At 44.5% G+C, this 13588-nt stretch overlaps 1 protein-coding gene across 5 annotated transcripts in view; it reads right to left on the bottom strand.

The window, feature by feature from the left end:
* Nucleotides 1-13588, bottom strand: part of vps13b (vacuolar protein sorting 13 homolog B) — a 249181-nt gene that overhangs the window by 216709 nt on the left and 18884 nt on the right. For all 5 annotated transcript variants that reach the window (XM_018762942.2, XM_029245971.1, XM_029245972.1 and 2 more), the window contains exons 4-5: nt 6030-6150; nt 519-686 (exon numbers count right to left, since the gene is read on the bottom strand). In XM_018762942.2, coding sequence (XP_018618458.1) covers nt 519-686; nt 6030-6150 — 289 coding nt within the window. The remainder of the gene's footprint in view (nt 1-518; nt 687-6029; nt 6151-13588) is intronic.

Here is a 13588-nt window from a genome sequence, read left to right as displayed (position 1 = left end):
GCACTTTCCATCTGTGTCCCGCTAGATAAGCCTCTGGTCGACACTTGTATCAAAACTGCTAAACCTCAGCTTCTTCTGTGAGACGTTAAATACAACACAAAACTCAAATAAACCCTTCTCTGCTGCCCAAGGTCCACCACAACTCTGCATTAGCAGAGTTTCTCATATTTATGGTAGACAGCAAGGTCATATTTAGCTTATTTAGCTTGGTAACTTAATGCTTCCATTGATTATTATTGTACACTGTACTTATGACACCAGCAGAATAAATTTAACCAGCTAAAAATATGGCATGGAAGACATTTAATACATCTCACGGCTGTTGTTTAACCTCAAGAGTGACAATATTAAAAGAACTACTGTACATCTGTTTTTAATGTGTAACATGACCGCCAGCATGGTTCTGGGTACCTTAACGCATGCTAGCGGAGTCAGACCGCACGTGTACGTGAAAATGTTCGGGTGGGTAGAGGCAACCAAACCAACGCCGAGCTGGCAATGCCGCACGGACACTTCACCTGTGACGTCCATAAAAGCGCGGTCCCAGAACTCGTCTGCCGTGAAGCACTCGGCCGACGTGATGTTGACAGACAGCACGATGTCATCCTCCACATACTTCAGGATCAGGTTGTTCACCACGACATTGACATTGTTCACCACCCGTCTGATCAGGCTCTGGACGTAGCCTGGATGCATGGGGGACGTGGGGTGTTAGCATTCGCGCAGAGGAAAGCGCTTCCGACACAACCAAAGGCACAGGTCCAGCCAGGCCCATAAATAAGCACGGGGCCTGACATGTTGTTTTTTGCCATGCCATATTCCTCAGATGTGAACTGTGAAACGAGCTAGATATCCATAAGAAAACATTTCTGCTCCTCTCTCTGACAGCAGAGAGTCACAAATCTCCTGCAAATTTATGGACCTCAGAAGAGCTGTCCTGTTCCTTCAGATGTGGAGTCCAGTTCAACCCTAAGCACTCACCGGCAACCTCAACCGGAGCAGACTTTTCCTGACTGCCTGCTACAATGAGAGCTGTGTGAGGTAGACATTCCCCAAACCACAACTTTCCTTCTAGATGCTCCGTTACCAGGTAGCAGTGTTACCAGAGTGTGTGTGTGTGTTCGTGTTCCCTGTAACTGTAACTACCCGTGAAAAACATTCAACGTGGAGATGATCTGAGCAGACTGCTGCAAGATGCATCTCTAGGGAGACAGTCACTGAACTCCTGAGGAATAAATTCTTCAGGGTGAACTGCATTCAAAAATACTCAGCTGTATTAACAGTATGAAGTGCAAACTACTAAGCTACATGGTCCCACAAATAATATCTGCTAAACAAATATAAAATGGAAAAGTAATTTCATGAGGATGGCACAGTGTAGCTGGCACCACACAGCTTCAGGGCTGCGGGTTTGAATGCAGTCCAAGTCCTTTGTGAGCACAAAGCATGTTCATGTTTGAATGGGTTCCTTCTGAGTGCTCCGGTTTCCTCCTACTGTGCAAAAAATGTGGTTCGGGTGAATTGATGACTCCACTTCGCCCTTGAGGTGTGTGTGCGCCAGTGTGTATGAGAGAGAATGCCCTACAGTGGACATCACAAGCAGTTTAAACAAAACAAACTAAAGAAAACGGATTAATTCACTTGTAAAAAGTTATTTTAACCATTTGTTTACTCATCATTCTATTAAAAGTACGGTAAACTTCACAAAAAAAAAAAAAAAAACAACATTTCAAACATTCAGTAGATTAGTGAAAAGCAGGAGGTGGGAAGAGTTCCAGGCACCCTGCAGAGCCGCAGTGCTGCGCTAGCCGCCACAACTAATGGCACACAAGTGCACAGAAACAGAAGCTCACCAGCAAAAACATACATGGTAAGGTCATTACTCAACAAAATAAGAACGAACCTAAAATATTACAAACAGGGGAGTCTCAACCGTAAAATATGAAAATATACAGCAGTAAATTGTGCTAACCACAGGACCAATGGCATTATTCATTCCTCCCATGTACTGTTAAACACGGCCACTCAGAGTCAAACATATTAAACTTTAATGCCTTTTCCTTATTCTCCAACTCAAATGTTTGCCTTCCTGCATCCACACACCTTGTGCTTAACACAGAGAAGGGCGGAGCCGTTGGCCAAATGAGAGAAGAGCAGGATGACCCTAAGCCCCCCCCTCCCATCTCTACCCTCCCAGATGCCACTGGCCTGAACTGTGTTATTGAAACACATGGAAAATGACATTGATGTGTGGAGGCCAGAAGTCAGAGGGAGGAAAGAGGCTGAGCTGGAGGTACTCAACCGTTACTTACATGTAGATAGCACAGTAATGTACTAGAAATAGGAGTAGCAATAACTGCTACAAAATTATTACTTTAATAGTTTGTAAAAGGTGACAATGTGGCACTGGTCATTAACATAATCAGCATATTAGTATTATTATTATATATCTAACACCTTTATCCAAGGACAATAAATGTTAAATCAATTTGACACTTACCCATTTATACAGCAGACTATTCTGACTATCAAATCAGAGTAAATACCTTGATCAAGGGTACAACAGACCTTTGGAGCACCTGGCAATAGCCTTAGCCACTATGGCACCTGCAGTCCCACTTTAACAAATATCTAAGAGTGGCTCAACTACTCTATTTACAGTAATGACAACGTATGAGTGATGGGATTCCTTACCATCATGTAGCCCCAGAAGCACATGCAGAAACACACACACACCTCCTTTGTGTGAGGCCCTGAGGTCAGTTAGAAGGCAGCCTGTTGCACCTGCAGCCAGGGCTGTAAAACCCAGGCTTTTGCCTACACCCATCCACCTCTGGATCCAATTTACCCTGTTGCGGTGCACCGCCGTTCACAGCCGCTGCTTCCCCTCTCGCGGCCCATGACCGCCGCAGTCGCCGCTCCGAAATTCCCAGTTAAACGGCCTCCAGCACCTGCACTGCGGCCCACGGGCCAAGGAGCCCACTTAAAGCCACTGAGCCGTAAAAGGGGTGGAAAAACCAAGTCCCTCACGTGGCACCACGGCAGGCCAAGCGCTCTCCTCAGTGCTGCGCAGGAAAGAAACACTAGACCATCCGCGTCTGTCTCTTCCTGTGTGCGGAAAGTATTAGCGGCTATTAGCGGTGCCAGTTATTGGCCCGCAAGGAAAAGACTGACAAGTCAGGGAGGCCATCGAACAATATACACACTGTATGTTTGTCCTCAGGTTTCACTTCCAACCTACAATTAGAGTTATTACCAAAATAGAACTTTTTTATTACAACATATGGCTACTGATGTATAAAAGCCTCTTTCAAGCATGCAATATAATTCGCAGAATTTTAAAAACCCATTTACATCTCCAAAGAATTTTTTATTTGTCTTCCAAGGGTTGTTATTAAGTGATATGAACGAGAGCCCTTCCAGACGGCCAAGCTTTCTTTTCCTGAAAGTATTAAACCTGCGATCCAGCCAACTCGTTTGTTGATATAAAGGAGCAGTACCGCGCGCTCTTGCTTTTAATTGCAGATTAGAGCTTTACGACGTGTTCCTCCTCTCGTCGTGACGTGAGAAACAGGCTTACAAATTCACAGCGAGGCCTCCTACCCCGCAGGCCTTCCCACAGTGGCACTGCTATAATTACAGACGGTCACTGCGAATGTGGACAACATTTTTATAGAACTGCCAGAGCCTCATTGTTTCTCAAAGCCACAAAAGAGCGCTACATGCAAAGGGCCCCTCCTTGTTCCTACGCGCTGCAGCCTCGAAAGGTTCTTCTACGGAGATCCCCCAAGATCAGCCGTTAATGGAAATCGAGGCCGTTTGTTTCGAGCACACGCTAACCAGCCGAACAGGGCAGCGGGAACATTTGCTCCGCGTTGCTGGGTCGCATTCTGGAACAGTCCCTCCGCCATCTCCATCATTCCCATCCTGTCCTTACCCTGCTGTACACACACACAGTCTGAAACCGCTTTGTCCCAAAGAAGGGTCATGGTGAACCGGAGCCTAACCCAGCAACACAGGGCACAAGGCTGGAGGGGGAGGGGGACAGACCCAGGACTGGATGCTAGCCTGTCACAAGGCACCCCAAGGAGGACCTGAACCCCAGACCCACCAGAGAGCGGGACCCGGTCAAACTTGCTGTTCCACCACACCCCCCCCCCCGCAGTATCAATGTGTAAATCACAGTAAGAAGCTTAGTGCAGAAGCCTAATATGGTAAACTTCCTTGGGGGGATGAAAAAAAGAAGTGAGATAAATGGGGAAATAAAAATTCTCACCAAGTTTGAGTTAAACTGTCTGCTAAGCACAAAGTCACTTACTGTGAGCATTTCCTTAACTATGAATGTGGAGCAAAATCAGAACTGTGACAGGACTCTGATGCTCTGCAACAAAGTGCTTTAGCAGCAACAATGTATTCCAGTGTAAAGCCCATTTAAGCAAGTCCCTCCACACTGTGTCCCCATTGCTACAAGGTATGTGACAAAGACATATTAGACTGAAGGGGAAGAAACCTTCTGGTAAAATACTCTGGTGTCCAAGAGTCACCACAAGCAACCGGAGCCTTAATCACTTTCAGGCTAGCCTCAGGTGAAGGCTTTCAGTGGGGCACAGTGTCTAGCGAGCTTGCCCATATCATATGAATTAACTGCTTTTTTTCTGCCACAGGAAGGGAGTTTAAATGCAACCAGCATGTGAGAATTCAGAGCAAAATTGCTGCATAATGGCCGTCGGGCTCCTTCGGCATTGGCTGCGTTTCGTTACGGCCGTTTTGAAGAGGAGCGGAGCAAACCCATGGACGCACTTCCAAACAGGGGGACTCATACACAAGAATCTCTCTCTTGCCTGTTCTCAGATGAGGATAGGCATCACAGCCCTTGATGGACGGTATCTGAAGAGAGCCCCAGTAGGGGCTCCAACACCTGAGGAGACAGAAGGACCTAAACGCAGTGAGATGCATGTCCAAAATCCCACCACTGTGAAGCACTGATTGCAGATCTTTGACCAGACAGCACCTTTTGGACAGAAGAGGGTGCAGGGTGGTTTGCGGGTACGTGTGGGAGAACGGAGATGTGTCTAACTGTCACACACATATATCATACACACATGTCTGCATGGTGGGGTCATGACTGTGAATGTGGTTGGACCTCCAGCTGGGTGACAGAGTGCAAACAACTGCGGCCAACCTGCCACTGGACAACTTATCGAGTCTTGTTGCCACAAAAGTTCTTGTGTACAGCAGTTAGTCACTGCATCTTTAATAACTATTCAGTTGGTAATAATTATATTTCCATAAAAGAAATTTCACGGAATTACACATTACTTGCGTAAACATTTTAAATGGACAGCCGGTAACGTAGTGGTTAAGAGTTGCTGCCTTTGAATCCTTGATTCCCCACCTCCAGCTGTAGTACCCTTGATCAAGGTACTTACCTCCAACTGCTGCTGTGAAATTACCCAGCTCTATAAATGCGTAAATAATTGTTAAGTACATTAACATAAGTCACTTTGAAGAAAAGCGACAGCTTAATGAATAAATGAAAATATAAATTGTGCAGCAGGTTAGAGCCATCAGCTTGCACTCAAAGGGCCAAGACCCAGCTCCCAGAGGTACCCTCGATGAAGGTACTTACCAAGAACTGACAGAGTAAAAATAACCCAGATGTATAAATGGGTAAATTATTATAAGTAGATTAGAGTAAAAACATAACATTTAAGTTTACTTGGAAAAAACTGCCAGCTAGTATAATAATAAATAATAATAATAATAATAATATTATTATTAAGGTGGGAAGGCAAAAATACCACTTAAGACACCAAGTGCGCCAGTGAGTGTCAGTCACGTGCTGCAGAGAGCAGCTCATGCGTGAAGACAAATCTCCCCCTGTTGTGACTGTGCTGTAAAAGCCTCTGCTGGGGTATCCTTGGGGAAGAACTGAGGCATTTGGTCAAGTGGCCTCGCTGATAAGAACCGCCCGTCACTGATAAAGCACACAGTCGATGAGACGCCCACAATCCAGGGCAATCAGTCACCTGGGGGCAGGTCCGGGTCGGGAGGAGCCGTCTGCTGGACGCGTCGCGGTTTGGCCAGCAGCTTGGCGCTATCCGAGGCACTGCGGCTGGTGGAGCTGGACCCGCAGCTGTCGTGGTCATCCTGGAAGGAGGAAGACAAAAAAAAAAAAAAAGAAAAAAAAAATTATCCAACTAACCAACACCAATGAGGTGCTGGACACTTGAGTGCCCATCCACACCTTCCTCATCACCCACCTAACCCCACTTTATAGCCACTTGTATAGCTCTACAAACTAAAAACACCCCACCCCACCCAGTCAGCAAGCCCCCTGTACCAGGTCCAGACACCCATCCTCATCACCACAGAGGACCTGGGGAAAGGAATGTGGGAGTGAGAAGGAAACAAACACCTCTTCGCTGATGGGCCCACAGATAAACACAGGGAGGTGAATCTCAGTTATTTATTGACTTCCCAACATGAAAGAAGGAAAGAAAGTGTCTCTTTGTCAAGAGACGAGCTGCAGATTATGGGTGCGTGGGCAGGACAGTACCCCCTCAGCAACTTTTTAACCCAAAGCCATTAGCATTGCAGCCATATCAGTGTTAAAAGTTTTATAATAAGCAATTTACAGATCCACCTGCAAATCATAGCTGGTAATTTCTTCCAGATAATAAAAAAAATCAGTTTGCTTACACAACTGAAGTCATGGCAATGTTATAAATACCACATAGTTCATATTAATACTTCGCAACAAAGCACTTTTGCGGTGTGAAAGTGCAGAAATTTCAGAGTAAGTATAATTTATGCATGTCATTAACTGTATGTCCAGTGTAGGGTCATGGTGGTCAGGAACCTAAGATGGGAATGTAGAGCCTCAGACAGAATACATCCTTAACAGGATGCACACGTGTGTGGGTGTGTGTGTTTGAGAGAAAATGAGTGTGTGTATGACTGCACACACTCATACAGCTGACAATTTAGAGTCATGAGTTCACCTGAAATACACTTCTCTGGGTTGCGGGAGGACAACAAAGCACCTGGAGGAAATCCACGTGAACATGGCATGAACACGAAAACACCACACAAACTGAGCCTGCTCCAAATCAATGTCCAGAAGCACAAGCGAGGAGCCGCGAGGCACTGGCGCTACCCGCTGTGCCACCTGTGCTGCCAAAATAAAGAACAGTCGCAATAAACTAACAAATTATCTCCAGTAAAGCCCAAATGGATGTGAATGAACCGGCAATGTGATTGACTTAGATAAGAATTTCCACTTCCCTCTTCCCCATGCTAGTACCGGAAATCCAGCAGTAAAATAAATGTCCCATTAAAGTCCCCAAAAAAAAAAAAAAAAAAAAAAAGCTTTTTTTTTAAAAAAAAAATAATTTTTTTGAAAAGAGAGTGGCGTTCACCTCCAATGTGGCACTGATTAGCGTCTATAAAGCAGTGTAACCTTTTCAGTCGGAAGAAGGCATGTGCAGACAGCCAAAACTGAGCAGGATCACATCTGGTTAACATTTAGCGGTGGATAAAAATCGCAGGGTCTCAAAAGTCTCAAAAGTCACAGTTATCCTGAGTAATGTAAACAGCCAAGGTGTCAAAATGAATCACATCTGGGCCAATACACCCCCCCCCACACACACACACACACACACACACACACTCCACCCGTCCAAACCCACTCCACTTAATGTGACGTGCAGTGTAATGAGCTTTGCTTTTGGTAATGAAGATTACATTTTAAACATACTTTGCATAATTTCGAGGTGGCCGCTAGCGAATGCGCAATTTCGGCCCCCGCTCCGTAACGTAAACACGGTGGTGCCAAAGCAGCCGTTGAAACACTGCAGAAAATGTTTACACTAAGGGCTCCGAGTGCTCGCCTGGCGAACGGAGTCACTGCCGCTTTCTTCCATCGCAGAGACACTGGAACTGGTAAACAACCACGGAGAAATAATAAATACCTCATCAGGTCCAAGATATGGAAATTGGCAATGATAATAAAGATTTTTGTTGATTGCTCACACTTTACTTGCAAGTTTCCATCTCTTCGATGTGCCGTGTTTATGTAGAAAAGCGAGATTTAATTTTTCGGTTTAAAAAAAGCCAATCAAGAGACACAATAACATTTGGGGGGTTGTTTATGTTAATGGCACAGTGTATGGAACACACAGTGCAAATATGCACTTTAATCATACGCATCTTTGAGACCCCCCACCTCACTAACCCTCCTACTAAAAACGCTGTGTTCAAGGGTCAAATCACTGAACCACCAGTTCCAGGAGTTGTAATGCAGTCTTAAGTGTCGCTTTTAGAAACTGGGGGTGACAGTCACCTTCTGCAGGATGGGGAGAAAAACATTTCTGCCAAACCTCTGATCCGAATGGTGTGGGTCAGCTGCCCTGCCACCGCATAAGATCATCTCTTATGGTGGTGGGAGGTGCTGCACAGAAATCACTTATGAAGAGAAGCTCTCATTTTGAACGTCGCCTCCAGACCACATTGCTTTCTCTTTCCAAAGTAGGCAGTCCTCCAGCAGGTCCTGGGGGTAACCACACAAGACAGCACCCGACCCCCACCCTCCCCTCGGACCCCACTCCAACCCTCTCTCAGCAGGATAAGAGGGCACCCATGGTGAGCAGGCTCCTGAAGCTCAGACGTCTGGCAGCGTGGTGCTCCTGTCAGGACAGGGGAGTACAGGGACACATGGTAAGGTCCTTCTCAGGGAACACATGTCCACAGGTATGTCTTCTTACACCTAAATGAGAGAAATTCACCTAAATGTTTGACGGTCGTGGAAAGCTATGGCAAGTTGCAGACCACACCGCGGCATGGACAACTTGTCTCGAGCCAAGCAAATCAACAGAATAATCAGTTTGGGGGGGGACGTGCTTATATGTGCTTATAAGCTACACAACAGCCAAGAACCAGGGTCTTTGCAGGCAGCCTGCTAGCAGCTGATTTTCGAGCTCCTTTTTTGCATTTCGGTGTTAAAAAACAAAGATCGCTCTGTTGAGTCTGGGATAAGAAATAAGAATAAATTCCACACCGTTTAGAAGGTATTAATTAGCGTGTTTAAGAGCAACCACTTTGTTACCATTGTTTTCTCTCCCCCCCCTTCTCTCTCTCAAACTCTCAGTGACTTCAAAAGGAGTGCACCTCGAGAGACGGCCCAGCCAGGGAAAATAAACAGAAGAAACCTGAGCCGACCTCTTATCTAGGCGATGCAAACAGAGCCCTCTCAGGTCCGACACGGCAAGGCCTTGTACACCTCGTTACGGCTCAGCAAGAACAGCCTTATGGGGGTCAGACAGTGAGTGGCTTTCTCCAGTGGAATGGGGAGAGGGGCTCAAGTGACAGAATCAAGTGTCCAGACCAAGATAAGGGAGGAAAGAGTGGGGATAAGAGTCCTCCAAAAGTCCAATTTGGCTACAGCTAACTATAAATAATGGGCCGTATAACCTTTTTTTCCCCTCTCCCCTTCAATTTTATGACTAGTTTTTAACTGATGCAAAAGTCCATTAGGGACACACACCTTGTACCTTATACTGACAGGATCTGATCATTCTCTACATCCCAGCAAGAGCACTGAGCTCCTCCACCTCTAGCCCTTGTCCCACTCACAAGGGGTCCAAAATCATAACTGCAAAGCTTTTCAGTTTTGACCCAATGTGGTGGAATGAGCTCCCTCTGTCCCTCAGCACTGCTTAACCCCTTTCAGCATTCACAAAGCTCTTCAAAACATTATTTCTTTCAAACCACTTTCTGCTGATCTTCTTACTGCTCTATAAATCTGAATCACACCATATGTCAATCATATCTATTTCCTATCTGACTCAACAGTGGTATCAAACAAATTGTGTTTTAGGCTGAAGCTCATGTTGTTTTAATGTACTTTTTTGGAGAAAAGCATCTGCAAAATGAACAAATGTAAATGTAATTTCCCATCCTTGTTGTTTTAAGACATTTTCTGAAAATTTGCAGATAAACCCAACCTTTTATTTTTGTAATATGTAGTTGCTCAGCTGACTCATCTACACCCAACTTCTAGGATAGCAACAATACACAGGGTATGGATGCCACCTGGCAAAGAGAAGTTAAGAACAAAAACAACAAATGCTTATGGTCAGCACCAGAAAAAGTTCTGCTGCATTTTACACCTTGCCATCAGTGCCTACAAGAGAAAGCAGACACACATCGCAATTGACTTAAACTGCCTTCTTTCCCTTCAATAACATCCAATATCTAAACCATGAATTAGCCGCCAATAGGTTTTTAATGAAAGTCCAACAAATGCAAAAAGTCATTAGCGTGTGATTAAAGACTTGGGCCTCGTTTGCTCCTCAAATGGATCTGTGCTAAACAGAGGGGCTAGTGTGGCGGGCTGGCAGACTGTGGATCCAGCATTTCACATAACATCAGCGGCAGTAGCTGGCTCCGCAAACAAAGGTTCACAGTTGAAACGGATGGTCGATCATGGCCATCGTGTGCCAGAGGAGACATGGCTGGGTATCATGGAGCAGCGCGAGCGTCACGTCTTCACTAATAATCCCAGTGAAAAGGGCCAATTATAAGTTAATGCAGCAGAGGACAATGAGTGCACCATGCAGAAAAAAAACTCTACTCCCTGGAAGGAAAACAGCACACTGGGGGAAAGTGGTCAAAAACATGCTGGCCCTTTCCTCCACTGCCCACCACAATTTGTCAGCAGATGACTATGTCCAACAAGGGGAGGGGGTGCGACTTAAAACATAGGAGTTGCTGAAAAGATGTTGATGATATTTCTACTTTTGAAGGTTTGCAAAGAGCTAAAATGTGTTGAGAAACATGAGTGAAGAGCCACAAGCAAACCACCATCCAACTCATGGACATGGCAAAGACATTCATAATGAAAAATCTTCACTGATACAAATAAGGTCTACATAACATATGACAAACATGGATATGAAATACAGTATGACACAACAGAAACAGATTTTTCCAGTACAAGCCTTTTGGCTCCATTTCCGAAAAGTTGGTTCTCCTATTTTATATCACAAATTTGGACATAAAGCAATGGAAATAGATAGCAACACAATTTACATAATACAAAATGTTAACAGCACAGCGCAACAATTTTTGGGGAATAATACAATTCCATTCTGAAAATTCTAACTTGTGCTACACATTCTGTATTTCTTATTTAATTCTGACCTACTATCTAGGCCCTGGGCGACATGGTGGCACAGCGAGTAGCGCTGTTGTCTCACAGGGCCTGGGTGGTACGAGAGCACATGGGTTTGATCCCCACTCAGTCTCTGAGGAGTTTGCATGTTCTCCCCGTGTCTGCGTGGGTTTCCTCTCACACTCCAAAGACATGCTATTCAGGTTCCCCCATAGTGTGTGAGTGACACAGAGAGCATTTCACTGATGCATGGATGACCCATTGTAAGTAGTGTATCTAGCAGTGTAAGTCACCTTGGTAAATAAGGTATGTGGCCTGATAACACTACATAGAGTTCACCAGAAGTCGCTTTGGAGAAAAGCGTCTGTTAAATAAATAAATAAATGTAAAATGTAAATGTCTAGAACATGCTTGGTCAAAGTGATAAAAGTGTAACAAAGTGTTATGGTGGTGAAATTTTGGGTGGGCATTGCAAAATAAAGGCTCTATTACTGCAACAGCAGTTGTTATGGGTTATAAAGAAACAATGCTTGAAATGAACAAAGTGTCATGAATGCCAATTTCTTTATTTTTCTGTATTTTTATCATTCATGTGATAAAAATGATTATGTTTTAGGTAGGTTTTGCACAAAAATTGAATTTAGATAATAGCAGAACTGTTTATATAGATACGAATACAATTCAAACTTTTCATGGCATTTCTTAAATTCTGATTCACAGAAAGACAAGTGCTCTGTCGTGGATTGCAAAATATCATAAATGCATTGTGTGATTTACGCCAATGATTACGAGGCTTTTGAAGATATCCACTGTTTCAATGTTACCGATTTTTACGTTTTCACAACAGCAAAGCACATAGCTCTTTCTGAACGAGCCCGCTAGATGACAAAAGCACACATTTAAACATAATTACATGGGACATGTTGAGCAATTATGTTACCAAGAGCAAGAAAAAGGAATGACACCAGCAAGAATCAAGAGAGCACCTCGCTTCCACTACCACAAGATGCTCAGCTAAGCCCTAGCCCAGAAACCAAAATTTCTACGGCCAATGTGAAACACTGACATTTCTGACCATCATAAGATCCTCCAGCTAAACCAGACACACTCAGTCACGAGATGCGCGTCTAACCACGTTACACAACCAGAATGATCCCCAGCACCACAGCTAACCCTGTACTACCGTCTTCAGCAAGGCTATGTTCTCCGTTTCGCCGTTGTGCCCGCACTCGGCACCGCCGTGCCGCCACTCCCCTGTTGTTTCCCACAATCTGACAGAAAATAGACTGCCTACCAGTGACTAACTTTACAGGAAGAAGCCAGGGAACAAATAGATGATAAATGGCTCAGCCTTCATTCCACTTAAGGCCTCTAGTTCACAGAACATTAGTGACCTCAGATAACCTAGCAGCATCTCTCCAACATCAGTGCGACCACATCAACGGAATAACAATGATCAGATCGACCGCAATTAATGCTTCTCCAGAGCCATCCCTGGTACACATTAGATACCGACAGGTAAGCGACAACATGCCAAAGACATCTGTGCACCATCTGCAAAGGATCCAAAGAAACACTGACGAGAAAGTAAAATTTCTTCATTACATAAAACATTATAATGTGTAATTATACAACTTCCATGAAAAACATCTTCCAAGTCCTCATTTCTTTCATGAAACCGCACACCACAGAGCAAGTAAATATTCAGCACATACTGTACATGTTTGCGTTTATGGGACCGATAAACAATGTACTCATGACTTCAAACACTGGGCTGTACAAATCTACTGAATATTCAGAGTGCCCTTTATTTATTTATTTGTACTCAATTGAATTTCTTTTGGCAATTTTACTACTTAACAATCCCCATACCCAAAAAATTAGCTCACCCACTACAAAGGCAGCAGGCTCCCACATTTCTTTTGTTATTGTTCTAAAAGTAGAACTGTTTACAAGGTCTGCGATACCAAAAGTGTTACTAAGCACATTCGGCTCTGCATAATGTTACAATGAAAGCACTCCATTAATTTTCCCCAAACATGTGCCTCTTTCAGAAGCCCCGAAATAAAACATGTTCATTAAAGGGATGTGGAAAAAAGTTCCAAGCCGACTGCCAAAGGCCGCACAATTACGAAAATATTTCACACTGGAACCAAGAGGAATAGCAGCGATCGCAGTGATGTCACAGTGAGCAGCGCTGCCAAGAGGCAGTGCCCAGGACAAACCTCATGCACTTAAAATATCTTCTTCTCGCACCGAGCGGAGAGGAGCAACAAAAACATCCAAGGAGCCGAGGTCATGTTTCAGATGAATCTGGGACGTTGGGAGCTGCACCTAATCATTTTCCTTTATTTAGCACATCTTTGAACGGCAACAATAGTCTCTTTCTAGCTAACCAACCTGAAAAGGATAATT

This window comes from Scleropages formosus, chromosome 18 (genome assembly GCF_900964775.1).
Source record: "Scleropages formosus chromosome 18, fSclFor1.1, whole genome shotgun sequence".
NCBI lineage: Eukaryota > Metazoa > Chordata > Actinopteri > Osteoglossiformes > Osteoglossidae > Scleropages > Scleropages formosus.
This window is presented reverse-complemented; position numbering and strand designations above follow the sequence as displayed.